Genomic DNA, 18,071 nt, shown 5'->3' with positions numbered 1-18,071 from the left:
CGTAATATCACACAAATAATAAATTTAAATAAAATAATAAATAATATTAGTATAATAATAAAATATATTTTATTTATCGTTCTGGTAAAACGCTTTTATCAATATCGGCATCGTACGATTTAGATGTCTCTTCTTGAACAATTGATATCAATGAATCAGTAGTCGACGTTAATTCGACAGTTGTTTCGACTCTTATTGGATCTTGAAGATTTTCTTTATCATTACTCGTTGTGTACATTGATTTTAATTTATTCATAAATTCTGTTCCATTAGAACTTGTTTTGTCCTCGTTGAGTTCTATAACAAATTTTTATTTCAATTAATTTCATTAAATTAAACCAAAAACATCAGAAATTAAAAAATTTTTACAATTAGTACTTTTAATCCATCGAAAATAGGAATCCAAAAATTAATTTCTCACAAAAAAAAAAAAAATTAAATTGCGCACATAAATTTTTTTATAAAATTCTATTTAATAATATACAATTTATTGTATTAAATAAAAATTTTCTGATGTCTGCCTGTTTTCAATATAATAAATCATAAATGTAATAAAATATCATTGTAGCATGCGTAATATAAAGTAAACAAGCTTTTACCATGCACTCTCAACGCAAGCTCATCTAATGTACCAGGTGATGCTGAATTCAGGCACTCAGCAAGTTTCGTTGAATTATTTAATTTAGCTCGTCTTATAAGTAACCGATAATCAGTTGGGTTCCAAATAAAAACATAAAACAATGACAAAATAATAGCCGCTGAACTAACTAGTATAATATACGCAATAACAGTCATAACACGAAATACTTTTTTACGGTGTTTCGGTTCATATAATTTGTCTTTACTTTCTTCACCAGCAAGTTTCACTTCGTTTGAAGCTTTTCCATGAGGGTCATTACGCGTTGCAAGTGTTCGTGTAATACTTGCCATTACAGTTTGTGCACTACTCATTTTTCTTGGTATTTGCATATTCAACTCCCGACTACCGCTACTGGGCTTATAAATTCTCATTTGACGTTTCATTCATTAATATTTGTATAATTATAAATTTATACTTTTTTTAATTACAACAATAGTTACTATCAAGTTAAGTAGTATTACTGTCAGCACATTTTTATTTTTTGTAATTTATTTTACTAATTTAAATTAACGTGTAATCATCCGTTGCTATTTTTTATTTTTATGTTAATGAATAATTATTTAGAAATAATTTGTGTAAATAAATAAAATTGTTGGTTTTACATAGATTTAATGTTAGTAAAATTTGTATTAAGACTACACCCACTGCTGTATTAACAATTTTAGTTATTTTAAGACATGCGTATTTAAGCTCTTTTATATACATACGTATTATACTCATAATACATAGATTCGATAAGGATTCTGCGCACATCTATTTATTTTTCTTTTTAATAATAATATATATTTTTTTTTTTTTAATAATGGTGTAATTCGCTTAAATGATCAAGGTCACATCACTAAAATTTTATAGATTCACTAATCGAATTCGATTATTCTTTATGTATATCTTTATTTATATATCTATATATTTTTACTACAGGATACTTGAGTTTTTTCTTATCGCCGTTTAAAATTCCGGAATTTTATTATACTTGCAAATAAATTTGTTTGTTAAGAATTTTATTAAAAGATAGATAAATAATAAAAGTATATGGAGCGATTGCGTATTTTAAATAAATTGTTGTTACGAATCGTTAAAGTTGGATGGAATATTTGAATTTGTAATACGCCCTTCAGAATTTATTATCTGATTATGATTATATATGACTACAATTGAATATTGGATTAAATTTATTCGGAAATAAGTTAGATTTCTTTGATTTATATAAGAGTTTCTTAGTAAAAAAATATGATTGAACTTAATAATCTATAAATTCGATGTAATTGTACTTAAGTAATTGATATTAATTTAATTTAATGGTGGTCTTTTAATAACTGAAGCTATTTCTCCGGTTTTCTTTGTTCAATATTATTAATTGCAAATACGACAGACACACCTTTGTTTCAAAAACGTCACGAACGAGCAAACATATTTTTTTTATATTCACCCTAGCAAAATTGTGGTTTTTTTTTTAATTGAGTGACTTATTTGTTTTCTTCAGAAGAATACTTTTTATTATTCATCAATAACAAAATTTAAATTCAATCTTATTACGATTTTTATAAAATTAAATATTTCATCTTACAAGAATTTCTATAATTAGAATAAAAATTTGGAATAATCTAGTACTGAACTGTAAGTTTACCCGAATATGTAAACTATTTACTTAGTATTGAAATTGCATTACCGCGACTTTATTTTCAGCAAAACTAATTACTAATGTATGTATATATATATATGAAGAATTTGTGTCGATTACATAAGGTGAAACCCTATGTATTGACCCTGTTATTTTACTCGATAACACCGTCATAAGTTTCGATACGCTATTATTTTGTTGTATCTTACTTTTTACATAAGAAAAACTAATAGCTACACAATTAATGTAATGATTATCTCCTGTAGCGTTTCATTAACTTTCATCAATTAATTATCATTTGGGAAATAATATGACATCATAATCAGTTAATTAATTAAGACTTGATCTTACAATTAATATATATTAATTCAAAAAGCCTATTGTTAATAAATTGTTCAGTTTTTAAAAGTAAAAATAAATGTTTTTAAATTAATTTTAATATTAAAAATGAAAAAGTTTTTTGAAAGAAGAAATACTCTTACCCAAGCGTCACAAAAAAAAATGTTGACTTTTTGATAGATTTCACTCAACAAGAAGTTAAAAAATTTATAATCGTCAACTTAAATTCAACAAAACATAAACAAAAAAAAATTTGTGCCGCTTGAGTAACTAAAACTATTTAATTTCCTTGTAAAAATTTTTTATCAGATATTTTTAAAATTTTATGATAAACAAATTAAATGCCATGGAAAAATGCATGCAAAAAATGAAAAGAAAGGTATATTAATATTTATAAATTTTTTTTTTTACCTTGAAAGTACAAATTTTCAGTCGTTTGATAATTTGATTCATCAGTAGTAATTTCAGTATTTAGCTGATTAATTTCCGGAGGTTGTCGATTTTTGTCAAAAATTTTATTCAAAAATTCAATTTTAGTTGTAGATGTAGATGTAGATGTAGATGCAAAATTATTTTCGTCTTTTTCATAATATTTACTCATTTCTGTTGACGGTGTAAGCAAAACAGTTGTTTCAGTAGTATTTTCAATTTTTGTAAATGCCGTTGATTTATCAGTAGTTTTTTTATCATCATTTGAAGGATCAAGATGTTTATTAATAATACCATAAATACTCGTCTGTAAATCAGCAGTCGTAACCTTGTCACTCTGATGGTATATTTTTTCAATTATTGGATTTCTCAATTTAATTGTATTTATAGATTTTACGTATTTTTGATTATTATTTTTATAATTATTATTATTGCTACTGGTGTCAATTTTATCAATGCTATGAAGGCGAATCAAACCTCGACGAAAATCATTTATAGAACCAAATACTTCACCGACATTTTTTTTATAATTATTGTTACTATTTTTGTTGTTGTTGTTATTATTATTATTATTATTATTATTATTATTATTATTGATGATTTCATCAAGTGAAAACTCATGAGGTTGACTTTCGGATAAGTAATCAGCTTGAAGTTTTTCCATTTTTTGTGCGCGATGTACTAATCGCGGATTTGGCGGTTGCCAAAGAAATACGTAGTATGCACTCAATACAATAGCTACAAAACTTACTGAAAACAAATATGCTATTACTGTTACAACTCTTATTATTTTTTTAGTACCGGCTCGATTTTCATAGATATTTTGATCTTTCGCTCCCGGATTATTCGGATTTCCTCCAGCTCCACCAGTTGCTTCAGACAGAGTCCCCATTATCTTTTTTTTTTATTATTATTAAAAAGTATAAAACTAGATTGTAATTCGTTGATGTTTTTTAGTTTTTTGTAGTTTATAATTTAAATATAAGTTTTAGATAAATATAGATCAAATATAAGTATTAGAAATGTATCAAAAAATATAATTTTAACTGTACAAAAAATTCAAAATTAATTGTGGACGTATTCAGTAACGTTACATACACTAGACTGCAAGTTTAAGTCAAGTAACTTGAATAAACGCTCATTGCTTCTACACGTGCTTGAATAACGCGCAAGCGTTCACTTTCTTATAAAAATCATATAAAAGCTTATTACTATAATTGAACTAATGGATTTACAAACTTGTAGATTTGATAAATTGTAATTGAATTTCTCAAGAATTTATTTATTTATTTCTTCTTTATTAAATATTCAATTTATTTTATTATCTTTATTAAAAAACTATTTGCATTGAAGAAAAATAGTTTTTATGACTAAACATTTAAAATAAAATTTATAATTTTCATATTTAATTGAATAATTGCTTCTTGAAAAGTGTTTTACAATTGTTATTCGATGAAAGAATTTTTACATAAAATATCATGAAAAATAAGTATTTAAATAGTCTGAGATGTATTGTTTAGATTACATTTGAATAACAAACGTTATTTTTAAGTACCCTCTAGTTTTATGAGTTCTTTGTTTGGACAAGCAATGACATTGAAAAAATCTACTGTTTCAAATTTTTAAACTTAACTGTATACCGAATTAATCATTTTTTATTGCTGATGATAAATTAAAATTTTTTTCTTTTTTTCTGTGTTAAAAAAACCAAAGATTCAATTGAATGCGTTAATTTACATTCTATTTTAAAATTCATTGAGTAAATCAATATTAATAAATGAATGAAAAACTATAATATACAAGGAGAAAAAAAATACTTTGATTAAGAAAATTTTCTTGATACAAGAATTTAAGTTCTCGAAAATTTTTAAGAATATGTATTCTTAGCTCAAAAAATTGTTAAATTAATTGAAATAATTTTTACTTAATTTAAATAAAGCTATTCTTTTGTTTATTTATTATCCAAAGATAAATATTGATGCTCTTCTCTTCAGAAATTAATAATTAATAATAATAAAATATTTGATCGTCAGTGAGTTTCTTGAACCAAGAAATTGTTAATTGAGTAAAAGTATTTTTTTTTCTCAGTGTATTACATTAATTACTAAAGAAATTTTAGTCTAGAAAATTTTTTAACTTAAATTGTATTTTTCGCAGTATTAATTCTAAGAAAAAATTTTTTTTTTCGAGTTAGTTCTTACGATTATATTCTTCTTTTATTAATATGTAAGTATACATATTCATCAGATAAAGAAAATCTACTTCTTTTCTTTAAATTTCAGGATTAAGACATCAGTTATTCTTGACAATAAATATCGAGGAGTATTTTTACTCGAAATCTGAATAAAATTATACTGAAAATTATTATTCATAGAAAAAGTTAAAATACTTGATACTTATTTTAACAAAAAAATTATTTTATGATAAATATACCCAACACAAATTCAATTTACGAAAAATAAATTCAATGATCTGAATATATTGATATTAATAAAAGTATAGTAAATCATTGTCATAAATATTAAATTTCATATAAAAATATACTTATAAAATGAATCATACGCGATGTTGCAATGCAGAAGCATTGATGCCAATACTTGTTTGAACGGCTTCTAAAAATGACAAAGTTTTTATATATAAAACAAGTAAATACATAATTTATTATATCTATTTATATAGTTTTTTTAAGTACAAAGTTCTTTGTAAATAAAAACTATTGTTTCTTTGTCTAATTCACTCCATTGACTCAGAGTTGTGGATATGGTCAGTCTTGGAAATACTTCTGCAAGTGTAAGCACTCATACATTTTTAAATTTTTATTTTATCATTATTATTATTTTTTCTTATACTTTTTTACCAAGCAGACACATAACCAACATACATATGTATTTAATCATAGATCCTTACTCATATTATAACACATATTGTGCATAAATGTATACAGTAATGTAAACATAACCTTAAGGAACGCTCAAGTTTTCTTTTAAATTTTTATTAAAATTAAAAGCTAAATAATTTTTTAAACATTACATTAATAAAAAACATTTATTCACTTAAATAATTATAAACTATCAAAATAAGCATTTAAATAGTCAAGTGAAAGTGAATTACATACATAAAGTGACGTTTTCATGTTCCGAAAATCTGTGATCATTTAATCAAAAACAAAACAATTTAAAAAACTTAATTAAATAATTTAAGGGTGCTGTTTTTTTTGATGCTACAATGTATGAGAATGATGATGAATTTCAACCAGTACTGTCATCGACAGAACAACTAAGTTTTGGAAAATTAGACACTGCTATATTTGCATCAATACCACTAATTCTTGGGGTAAATATATATTTTTTACATAATTTATTATATGGAAATTTAATAACACTGAAATCAGCAGACAATTGACAATTCTTGGAGTTCAATTTAACAAATAAATTAGTTCTAGAAAATTATTTTAAAAAATTGCACTAATAGTTTTTTACAATTTCCACATATGATATTTTTTTCATAATTTATTCTTTAAAAAATCTCAAAAATTATTAAATGTCTGTCAATTTCAGTATCATAAAATTTAGTCCTCATAATAATAATAAAATTAGCCGACATTTTTGATTTTTTTATTTTGCTTAATTTATTAAATTATAACTAAAAAATATTTTTAAAAAATTGCACTTAAAGTTTTTGAAGTTTTTAAAAAATGAAAAAATTTTTTTTTATTTTTTTTTAATAATTCTTTAATTAAAACATAATAAAATTTTTTAGATGTCGGCTAACTTTATTTTCATGTCCTCATATACTATTATTAATGACAACTAGACTTATTTATTTATTTATCAATAATTAATAATTATTTGACAGGTTATCATTGAAATAATAGGAATAATATTCATCTCACTATGGCCAGAAGAACAGAGTAAATGTGATTCATATTTTATATTTTTGTATTTACATTGTGGATACTGGTTTGTAATAATGTTGACCGATTACATTATTAAATCACGACATCACAATCTACGGATATGCGGATACCTTGATTTTTATCAGTCAACCTATCAGCATATCAGAACACCATTATTCGTATCATCTCTATGGAATACCATGTATTTATTTCTCGCTGCAATACTACATCATACACATAAATTAAATTATGAGGATTATTGCCGTTCATCGGAATGGTTCACACCTGTTAACTACATTCTATTGTTAACAACATTGGAGCTAATGATTATTGTTCCAGTTTATATAAATTACATAAGTATGATAATTAATTTATTCATTGTAATAAGCAATGTTTTTTTGTTATTTTGTTTACTCATTTTATTGTTGGTTTGGTGGTTTTATATAGAACGTGTACATCGTTTCAATCGTATGCAACCTCCTCCCGATGTTACAAGAGAAGAATGGCTGTCATCGTTTACCCAGGATTCGTTTGCTGGTAATACAGAGGTTGGTTATCGTGAACGTGATTCTAATTTATCAGAATTATTGGAAAAACAAGCGGATTTAATAAGGTACCTACGTGATCATAATGTCAAATTGAGTCATAGAATGATGTTACTTGCATCACAACGTCATCAAAATACTTAAGTAATTTTAATTATAATTAATGTTTATTCAAAAACATTGTTGATTTGTATTATATTATACTATAAATTATTGAACAACACAAAATATTACGTACTTTGTTTTGTTGAAATATTAATTATGTTTTTCTTTAGAAAAAGAAATCAGGGAAAATCTAATTAAATAAAACAATAAATTTTACATGTTTTGAGAGTCTATAAAAATTTTTTTGTTCTCAATTTTGAATCTTATTATTGCACATTTCGAAAAATGTGAAGAAAAATTTAATCACTATTAATAAATTCCGATTGAGCGTTTTCTAAATTCAAGTTCATTTCGCTTTCTAGATGCCATAAGGGTGTATACTAGGGTGTGCCAAATTTAAACTTCAGTGATGGACCTCTTAAAATTGGAATTTTGAGTTCCACTTTTAACAGGAATTGTGTTTGGGCATTTCCAAAGATATTTTGAGCGTAAGGGATTTATTTAATTTTCATATAATTTTTTAACAGGAGTTTTGTTTGGCCAAATTTTGAAATTTTTTAATTTTAGCAAAAATGTCTAAACAAAACTCATATTAAAAAATTCTATGATAATCAAATAAATCCCTGGCGCTCAAAATATCTCAGGAAATGCCTAAACACAACTCCGGTTAAAAGCGGAACTCAAAATTTCAATGTTAAGAGGTCCATCACGGAGTTGAATTTTGGGACACCCTAGTGTATATTGACAAAAGGTCCCAGTGAAGAGCCATAAGGGCGTATAAAAAATTTTTTTTTGGGAATCGACGTAATTTCACCCGAAATGTGCAGAAATGCAAAAAAAAAATTTTGTGAGAATTCGCTCGATGAGCCACGGGGCACGGGTTTATCATAGAAGTATCATAAGTATCCGTACTCATAATCGTGCCCCGTGCATGTGAAATATCTGCACGGGTGTATTGTATGCATAGACCTGTGCCTCATCGGGCAAATTCTCACTTCCAAAAATTTTATTCGCCCTTATAGTTCCCGATTTATAGTTCCCGTTTAGATTTAAAAAAAAAAAAAAATTTTGTACGCTTTTATGGCTCCCGGGACCCACCTCAGATACCATAAAGACGTATAAAAAATTTTTTTTTCGAGAACCGACGTATTTTTGTATGAAACGTGTAAAAATGCAAAAAAAAATTTTTCTTCAAACTAAAAATTTTTTTGGACTTGGAAAAAAAATATAATTTTTATTCATTTTTGCCACAAGTATAATTTTTATACGCTCTTATGGCATCTGTAACGTGATATCTTACTTCAAATAAAAATAAAAAATCCAACTCTTAAAGCCACAGAATTTTTTTTTGTCGACTAAAATAGATGAATCTATTTTCAATAAATTTATAAAAAACAAATGTACTGGTAATTTAAAAAAAATCTTCGTATTTTAAATCAGTATAAAATAATTACTAAATTAAGATCAAATCATTTCATAAATATTTTTAATTTACCGATTGCCATTATTTATTCATTTAAAAGTTATGAGATTTATTTTGAATCTTCCATTGCCAATTAAATTATTATATATATATTTTGTTCTATTGGCAATTAATTATTTATACTTTGTATTCATTTAAATGCGATATAATTGTAATTGCAAAAAAATTGATCAAGCGATAGTTTAATTAAACTGAAATCAATATTGAAATACTAGTTTATTATTGTTGTGCTTGTACAAAATAAAATTAAAAATGCGTCTTAAAAATGTTTACTAAATACTAAGCTAAAAAAATCGAGGCTATTTATAATAAATATCAATTTGTAAATACGTAATCAAATTTATATCTATGTACTATAAGTATTTCATTGCATCCTAAAATTAATATCTATCTAAAAAAATAAAATAAAATTATAAAAAGTATTCTAAATAATAAAATCTATCTTCAACTCAATAAAATAAATATATATTTTTCTTCTAATTGTACATTATTTAACGATATTTAATGTATTGTATTGTATACTTTGTTTTATACATCTTACATTAATTTTTTTTTTCATTACAGTCTAATCGGTACAAAGCAAAATAATAACAATGATAATTACGAGTACAAATAAAACTTTGTAAACAAAAATGTTTAGTATGTTTTGTTAAAAGCTATCAATATTTTTTTTTTTTAACTTTATACAAATGCTTCATTACAAAATTGATAAATTGTATATCGCTAAAAATAATTACTCAAATAATTATATTACTAAGATTTATACATATATTTAACACTAATATTATTTTTATTAATATTAATAATTATTTATTAATTAGCACGATACAATCTAAGTATAACGAAAAGACTAAAAATAATTTTTAAATATATTTGTATCTCGCTCTCCAGTCTTCCTTCATTTATGTATTATTTTATTTTAGTTATTATTTTTCACTTAAAAGAATTATTGCCAAGATACCTGCTTCATGCAATTATTAAATTGCAGCTTTTAATTTATTTAATACTTAAAAAAATTTACAGCACCAAATAATTTAAGTATTATTTTAAAATATAATATCTTATAGATATCGCAAATAAAAATAATAAAATTAAATATTAGTTATAAAAACAAAATTGTTTATTTAAAAAGCGGATTCACATTTATCTAAATATAGCTTTACATACATATGTATATGTATATTATATTCTACACAGTTTTATTTTTATTATTATTATTATTATTATTATTATTATTGTTACTGTCGATATATAAATTGATAATGTTTTTTTAATTAACAACGTGATCAACTCACTCAGTACATATGACTCGTGATAATACTATCAGCTGTCAAATTTTACTCTGGATTAATAATAATAATGATTATTATTGTTTATAATTACAATGAAATTCTATTGTGTTTAACTAGTGAGATTTAATTTAAATGCCTGGTTTTATTTCTCGATTTAAATCTTTATCACCTTTAGTATACTTTTATTTTGTACAAAAAATCATTAGGCCACCGATGTTATGCAAAACTTAATATTTCTTTATATTTTATTTTTATTGAAATCAAATTATTATTTTATTTTTTATTTATAAACACGTGCATAACATCAACACATTCTTCATTATTGTCGTATGTCAGGTGACACAAGAGATAATACAAGAGCAAATCGAGAAACAAGAGTAGACATTATTAATACAATGGGAAGAAAAAAAAAAAAAAAAAAAAAAAAATTAAATCTCAATTTTCTTTATAAATTATTGAGTCAACATAATAAATTCTTAAACACTCTTTGTGCTTGGAATAAGTACTGTTTAAACTTTAAATAAATAAATTATCACGAAATCTAATACCTGGAGGACGTCATCAGCAAATAAAATAAAAATAATAAAAAACGGTAATCTTACAAACGATTAATGATAAATAAATATTTAATAATTGGTATAGCTGATGTGGTCCCATTAAATGTTTAAATAAAAAAATTTTTGAAATCATGCTTGTGCTGGATCAACAACATTATTAGTCGATGATGAGAGTTGCTCTTCTGCTTCCATCATCTTTAATTTTCGTACAACTTGTGCGTGTTCTTCAAGTAGTCTGGCAAATTCGTCTCGACGTGTTTCAGCCTCGACCTGAATTTGTTTAATCCTCTCTCGTGGACCACCAGGACTATCCAGTGGTGTTTGTGATGCCGAATTGCGGGAGCTATTGCTTTCTGTTGATAGACCTTCCGTGTCGGGGGTTTCACTTAATATTGACGATGAGTCGACATCATCCACGATCAAACTGCAATAAAAATATACATACATTATAAGTATTAAAGTATAAATAACTTCATATGAGTTTCATTTTAATTTAATAATTTTTGCTCATTGACATGAAGGTCAAACAGCATTACACTAATCAACTGGTAGACTATCATCTGCAATTACTTATGCAATTTATAATCTCAGGCTATTGTTTTTCATGTTATGTAAATCCTCTTATTCATCAAATGCTTTGTCAATTTTAAACAATAAACATTTTAAATCTGAATTTTTTATTGGCTGTCCAGTATTATTAGATTATAAATTATTAGATAAATAATTAGTTAAAAAAATTCGTGCAATAGACTGGACAGCCAATAAAAAATTCAGATTTATAGTATTATAAAAACCAGTCTACAGAAAATATATTGTATAAAAATAAACATTTTGTTTAATTAATCAATCGATTGAAATTTTAAACATTTTTTGCTTTAAATTAAAAAAATTTTTTGGACATTTTAATGCATTATAATATACAAGAAATTTATTTCTTCAGTAGTAAAAATTAATTAAAAAAAGAAAATAAAATTTTAAGTATTCAATTTCTTAACTAAAATTTATTTATTAAAAAAGTAATAAATTAAATAATTTTATTGATGTGTAATAATTATTATACTTCTTTAATTAGATTTTAAGGATTACTAAATGAGTTGATAAAAATAACAATTTATTGTGTAGACAAATTTTTTTGGCTACTGATAAAAATAGAAACTATTGCTTGGAAATGAGAGTTTTTTATTGTTAACGCCCCCGCAATCCCTTTTGGGGTTGGAATTTGATAAAATCCATTCTTAGCTGTACTTGACATAAAATCACAAACGATTTTTACCAAATTTGGACTCAGTAGAAGTTACAGTTTGGAAATTGAAATTTAAAATTTTAACACCCACCTCCGCAATCCTTATTAGAGGAGGGTTGTCGTACACTGAGAAAAAAAAATACTTTTGCTCAATTAACAATTTCTTGGCTCAACAAACTCGCTGACGATCAAATATTCTATTATTAATAATTATTAATTTTTAAAGAGAAGAACATCAATATTTATCTTTCGATAATAGATAAACAAGAGAATAGCTTTATTTAAATTAAGTAAAAATTATTTCAATCAATTTAACAATTTCTTGAGCTAAGAATATATATTCTTGAAAATTTTCAAGAACATAAATTCTTGTATCAAGAAAATTTTCTTAATAAAAGTATTTTTTTTCTCAGTGTAAAATCTGCTTTTAGATCATTTCTGCATTACGCATAGAAGACACCAACTAAATTTGGATTCTGTAGGAGCTATAGTTTGGAAATTAAAAATTTTAATTGTTAACACTCTCGCCATCCTTTTTGGAGGTGGGTTGTCGTAAAAAATGCTCTTGGATCATTTCTACATCATATATAGAAGATTCCTACCAATTTCGGAGCCATAGGAGCTAATATATGTATAGGTGATTCTCTGTAAGGATGTTTTTTGCTGTCCCAGGCATTTTTTTATTAGAAAAATTGTTATTTTGTTACTAAAAAAAATTTATTATGAAATTAAAAAAACATTTCTATTTGGAGCATTGAAAATTAAAATGAAATAAATTTTGGTTTTTTTGCTATAAATTTGTAAACCACCGAAATTACAGTCCCCTGGGCTGTCCCACTCCCAAAATTAAAACTTTAAGATTAAATTTTAAATTATTCGTCCATAATATATAATTTGGTCCATAATGTTTATAAACTTAATTAGTTAACTAACAATCTTGTTCAATGAAAAGTACCGAAAATTAATTTGTTTCATTAAATTCATTAAACCAAAGTTTGTCCCAGGCATTTTCCAGCGTGTTATTTTACCTTTTGTAAGGTTTATAAGGGCCTAACTAGCCTTGAGTTAATAATCATAGGGCTGTTAGCGCTTTATCGGATCCATAAGTCTTAATATTATTCTAATTAATGTAAACATTCATTGAAGACTTGAAAAGTTGAATGCATTGAAATAGTTTGCTTGATTTTTCTCAATTTGATAAGAAAAAAACAATCCCCTGGCAACAGTCCCCTGTCATGTTACATGGCAAAAGATACACAAATATCGAAAAAGCAAAAATTAATTCGGCTGTTTATTTATTATGATTAAGCTGATAGTTTTGTAGCCCTTGTTAATTTTTTTTCTAATAAAATCAAAAATAATTTGGTTGGACAATTTTGTATAGATTTAAGACGTCCTTACAGAGAATCGCCCATATATATATATATATATATATATATATATGTTATATATATATATATATATATATATATATATATATCGATTTATTTCGATACTTAATTGAAGATTATTGACCACATAAAAATTTATTTTGGTACAATAATCTTCATTGTCTTCAATAATTTTCATTAATATACTCTGACCACAGAGTATTTTTATCATATTCTAACAAAATTTATTGGCTTAGAAAAGACAAAAACATTAATAAAATTTAATGACATTAAGACCGCAGTTTAAAATAATTTTTATGTTAGTAATTATTAATAATAATAAATATTTTACAACCTTAAAATAATTTTTCTACGAAAAAAAAATGCTAATAAAATCTTAGTTTTTTCCGCGTAAACAAAATATTGATAAAATGACAAAATTTTCTCATTATTTGACTCAGATAGTTTGTTCAATAGATTTTCCTTTTATAACTTTATCTTATTGACGTTGTATTATCATCAGTAGCTTTTCTTAGTTATTTTAATAGCCAGACAATTGTTACTTACGTCAATACGACGTCACTCTGCATAACACATCCTAGGTATGTGTAACAATAGATAATTTAATCAAAGAATTTCAAAATCTCAAAAATAAATTATTTTAAAGTTCTTTTGTGATTTTTGGAATAATTATTCAATAATTTTCCGATAAATAAATTTTTTGATAATTTTTATCAAAGCTCTTTCAATTAATATTGAATTAAGATAACCGAGATAGGGTTGATGTAAAAGGATTTTAGAGTTTGGTTAAAGATTATTTGTTCGTTTGAGATTGTATTATTGATAAATGAAATTCTTCAATTGACAGATTTTATTATCTATTGAACAAAAGGTCATAATCCATATATCGATTAACACCCACGCCCCAAAGTTTACTGGAGCCCTGTGCTTCGAAGGACGTATCGGAAATGGACTACGAAATAATTCTAAAAATAAAATAGATTTTTCGAGCATCATCATCATCTCTTGCGCACTTCTTATGCATCTTCATCTTCCAGTTAATTTTTATTTTTCTAAATATATTAAATACGATATGTCAGAATCGGGCTAATCGACACAAATTTTTCGCAATCTCTACGGTTGTGTAAACATTACCACTAAAATATACCGGATTGCCAAAGCTCTTTACGCTTTAAAGAACCATTTTTTCTGTTAAATAAATAAGTTTATTCTTAGACTAGGTCGCTATTATTTTTTCTGTTTGTTTTTATTCACCATTGAATAAACTTGTACAATTAGAATTGAGTTTAATTATGAATGAACAGATTGAATGACCAGTTATTGCTCAATTATTAAATCAAAGTCTTACGCAATAATACCGATCTTTAGTAAAATAAATTTTTTTACCTAAAGACATCATGAATTTCTTGTCCAGTGGCCATGGTCACTGCAATATCCGGCAATGATTCTGAAGCAGAGAAAAAAATAATGAATTAATTTTTTATTTAGTGAAATATAATTTTATGATATATAAAAGCGGAAATTTGAAATTTTTTCTTAATAAGTTTAAAAATTACTTAAAAAATTTATTAAAATTGAAAATTGAAATTAATTTATTAAAATTAATATTGAAATTTTAAAATTATTTTATAAATTTGCACCAGCATTTTTTTTATTTTTTACACCTGCATAATTCACTTTTTTCAAAAGATAAAAAAATATTCAATTTCTACTATTTTAATACCACAATTTCTTTACTAATTATAAAGCATTCAATTAATAAAAATTTTTTATGATCAAATAATAGACATCTGATATTTTTGTAATTAAATTTATTACAATAAAAGTCATTCAAATTTATAAACACAAAATTAAAAAAGCCTTTCAATACTTTTATTTAGGTGAGAATAAAAAAAAATTTTTAATTAATGTCTGCTATTTTCAACCCCAATATTTTTTAAATATAATAAAAAATTAATTAAATCAAAATATTAATTACTACCGACAAAATTGTAAATAAGTAATAATATAAAAAAAAAATTTATATTGAATCTATATGTGGTAAGCTTCCTCAATATGCAAATTGCTGCTTCGGAAATCGATCGGCCACCCGGCTGTGCACATTGAGATATTAGTGGACAATTTAACAATGATATAATTCAAATAGCATGTGTCCATACCTGTGCACGAGTGCTCGATCGGTCTCTGTCGCACCTCGCTCTGCATTGTCTGGATATTTAAATAAACTTTAATGTTATAGGTAGAATCAATGTCCCTCTTAATGTATCTTTTACCCCGTTGTTCCGCGGGGATTATCGTTATTAACGTTATCTCTATTACAATCTCCGTTTAGCAATAATTATAAACTTTTAGCGCCTTAATGCGAAGTTTAAGTTATCGTCCACCTGTTAAAAGAAGAAATAAAATAAAATTATACCTATTACCATTAGTCGTCTCTATAAATTCATGATTTACGTCAATCTCAGACGTTTTATCTAATGTTAAGCTAAAATAACTAAACTAGGGTAGTCGGGGATTACTGACATAAAAAAATATTCTATTTTATTTATATGGCTACTAATCTATTTAATATATTATTTTGCATTTCAATACATTTTATGAAGCTTTACTAATTCTATTTCACCAACTCAATGTATTAACCAATAATTTAATTTAATTAAATAATAAATTATTGATTAAAAAAGTACAAAAATAACAAAATCTGCTAAATATTTACTATTGTTATTTTAAACCTGATATTTCGAGGTGTAAATGACACGTATCGATCGCGCGAACTCTCGGTGCCGGTATAGAACTGTCTAAATATTCCATACAGTTATATTCTAAAATAGTCTTGTCTATAAATTAATAATTACAAGTCCAACAATCAAAAACTCGACAATTATTTTTAACTAAGGAATATTTTGAAAAATTCTTTTCAACAAAACTTTTTACAATGAAGTTATTAAAAAATGATTAGTTTAGAGTTTAAAATTAACATAAAACTTGTTAAATTATAATTATAATCATAATATACATTTAGCTAAAATTGTCCACTGACTACTGTACAGTATATACTTAATATGCACTTGCAAGACTCGTGAGCATGACATTTAATAGCATAAAACCTCTCAAATTACTCCAAGCGAAATAGTTACTTCAAGTAATATAAAGCAAAGCTAAGTCTACAAATACTAACAGGAATTTCACTGATGTAACATAAAACATAATTAAGCTCATTAACATTAATCGCAATTATTTAAAACTTTTATCTCACTAAATATTATCTAATCTACTAATACTAAAATAAACAAATAAATAAAAAAAAAGCATCCAGTTTAAATAAATCTTTTAAAAAATTAAATTACCTTTTACCATTGATATTTTTGTATTTTAATTAAAAATGAAACAATCACTTGTTTGTTAATTATTCGGTACTTGATATAATACAATAATTAAAAAAATTATAATTATTTAAATTCTGTTGTTAAAACTTTAACAAAAAATCTTTAAATGAAATAACTGTTTGTGTGAGTGGAGAGCAACCTCACCGGGTAGAGTTTTCGCGCAGACTGATCGGCGTTGAGGTTGAAACGTGTATGTCGTTTTACTGGCTCACTACATACAATAAATGCTTCGTCAAGCTCAAGTACAACTCATCGATACGTAGTAATATATAGAACAAAATGGAAATTTATTTAATCAATTCAAACAATTAATTGACTTTTATTGGAAGTCACTTTACTCAACACTCGTATTTTGATAAATATATTAATTAATTAAAATATCGTAGTTCTTTTTTTTTTATACTCGGTTTATTAATTATTGCACGTGCGCTAAACATACTGTTGTTAATATTAATATAAAAAATATTTATTTAAATTATTATTGCAAATCGAGCTGAATGGTCTAATCGATTAAGAAACTCTTTTATTTAGTTAAATACTTACTAAGAAATGATTATAAGGATAAATAATATTTATTTTCATCTAACGTCATGATTTACACACTGTTTGATTATTTAAACTCTCGGGAAAATAGATAAGATAGAAAAGTTTGATTTCCTTTTATTTAAATAGGAAAAATATATTGTTATCATTATTATTTTATAATGACATACTTTGTGTTGAAGTTTTAAAAAAAATGATATTATATTTATAGAATTTATTCGGTTACTTAAAAATGTTTAGTACGATAAAGTTTATTTTTATAATAGTTTTTTTTTAAATTAAAAAATATATCTAGGACTCGTATTTATAAGTTGTTTACGAAAATTGTTGATTGAAATATTTAAGATCTTAAATATTAGCCGGTACTTAATGTGGGTGAAAACACATCTCATGAGATTTTCGAGTATGTTTCACGTGAAATGCTAATTCAGTCTTACAATGATGCGTGATCGTGGATGCCTCTGAAATAGATCAACACATGCAGCGTTCTTTCTAATCTAGATAATGTTTTTTCATTTTTTATTATCTCTCTCGTAACATAAACTCAGATCAACTAAAATCTACGGAAATAAATAGCGAAAACTTTTAACTCTTTAATAGTT

General features: G+C 24.7%; 3 protein-coding genes across 5 annotated transcripts; 1 reads left to right on the top strand and 2 right to left on the bottom strand.

The window, feature by feature from the left end:
- Positions 1-3: 3 nt before the first annotated feature.
- On the bottom strand, positions 4-4,190 carry LOC123275436 (probable cyclin-dependent serine/threonine-protein kinase DDB_G0292550). Its single transcript, XM_044743568.1, has 2 exons — positions 3,012-4,190; positions 4-297 (listed from the first exon to the last, which is right to left on the bottom strand). The coding sequence occupies exons 1-2, from the start codon at positions 3,919-3,921 to the stop codon at positions 74-76; spliced, it is 1,134 nt and encodes a 377-aa protein (XP_044599503.1). The 5' UTR covers positions 3,922-4,190; the 3' UTR covers positions 4-73.
- A 1,442-nt stretch (positions 4,191-5,632) lies between these two features.
- Positions 5,633-8,319, top strand: LOC123261938 (transmembrane protein 192). 2 transcript variants are annotated; one of them, XM_044723848.1, is made up of 4 exons: positions 5,633-5,674; positions 6,231-6,362; positions 6,885-7,281; positions 7,372-8,319. In XM_044723848.1, exons 1-4 carry the CDS (start codon positions 5,648-5,650, stop codon positions 7,611-7,613), a joined length of 798 nt encoding a protein of 265 aa, XP_044579783.1. In that variant the 5' UTR covers positions 5,633-5,647; the 3' UTR covers positions 7,614-8,319. The 2 variants fall into 2 exon arrangements, with proteins under 2 accessions (XP_044579783.1, XP_044579775.1); XM_044723840.1 differs by lacking the exon at positions 5,633-5,674 and adding an exon at positions 5,685-5,819.
- A 1,184-nt stretch (positions 8,320-9,503) lies between these two features.
- On the bottom strand, positions 9,504-17,121 carry LOC123261925. 2 transcript variants are annotated; one of them, XM_044723820.1, is made up of 4 exons: positions 16,888-17,120; positions 15,700-15,924; positions 14,927-14,987; positions 9,504-11,330 (listed from the first exon to the last, which is right to left on the bottom strand). In XM_044723820.1, the coding sequence occupies exons 2-4, from the start codon at positions 15,743-15,745 to the stop codon at positions 11,036-11,038; spliced, it is 402 nt and encodes a 133-aa protein (XP_044579755.1). In that variant the 5' UTR covers positions 15,746-15,924; positions 16,888-17,120; the 3' UTR covers positions 9,504-11,035. The 2 variants fall into 2 exon arrangements, with proteins under 2 accessions (XP_044579755.1, XP_044579763.1); XM_044723828.1 differs by lacking the exon at positions 15,700-15,924 and having other exon boundaries at positions 16,888-17,121.
- Between the last annotated feature and the right edge of the window lie 950 nt (positions 17,122-18,071).

This window comes from Cotesia glomerata, linkage group LG1, assembly GCF_020080835.1.
Source record: "Cotesia glomerata isolate CgM1 linkage group LG1, MPM_Cglom_v2.3, whole genome shotgun sequence".
Lineage (NCBI taxonomy): Eukaryota > Metazoa > Arthropoda > Insecta > Hymenoptera > Braconidae > Cotesia > Cotesia glomerata.
The sequence above is the reverse complement of the archived record's forward strand: the minus strand, read 5'-3'. Positions and strand labels throughout refer to the sequence as shown.

Excerpts from the sequence above, each read along its gene's own strand:
- LOC123261925 (XM_044723820.1), bottom strand. The coding sequence starts at position 15,745 with ATGCAGAGCGAGGTGCGACAGAGACCGATCGAGCACTCGTGCACAG. Across the intron at positions 14,988-15,699 it reads GATCGAGCACTCGTGCACAG|AATCATTGCCGGATATTGCA; the intron begins GTATGGACACAT and ends TCTCTGCTTCAG. Across the intron at positions 11,331-14,926 it reads GAAATTCATGATGTCTTTAG|TTTGATCGTGGATGATGTCG; the intron begins GTAAAAAAATTT and ends TTTTTATTGCAG.
- LOC123275436 (XM_044743568.1), bottom strand. The coding sequence starts at position 3,921 with ATGGGGACTCTGTCTGAAGCAACTGGTGGAGCTGGAGGAAATCCGAAT. Across the intron at positions 298-3,011 it reads TGAAAATTTGTACTTTCAAG|AACTCAACGAGGACAAAACA; the intron begins GTAAAAAAAAAA and ends AATTTGTTATAG.
- LOC123261938 (XM_044723840.1), top strand. The coding sequence starts at position 5,790 with ATGGTCAGTCTTGGAAATACTTCTGCAAGT. Across the intron at positions 6,363-6,884 it reads CAATACCACTAATTCTTGGG|GTTATCATTGAAATAATAGG; the intron begins GTAAATATATAT and ends ATTATTTGACAG. Across the intron at positions 7,282-7,371 it reads AGTTTATATAAATTACATAA|AACGTGTACATCGTTTCAAT; the intron begins GTATGATAATTA and ends GGTTTTATATAG.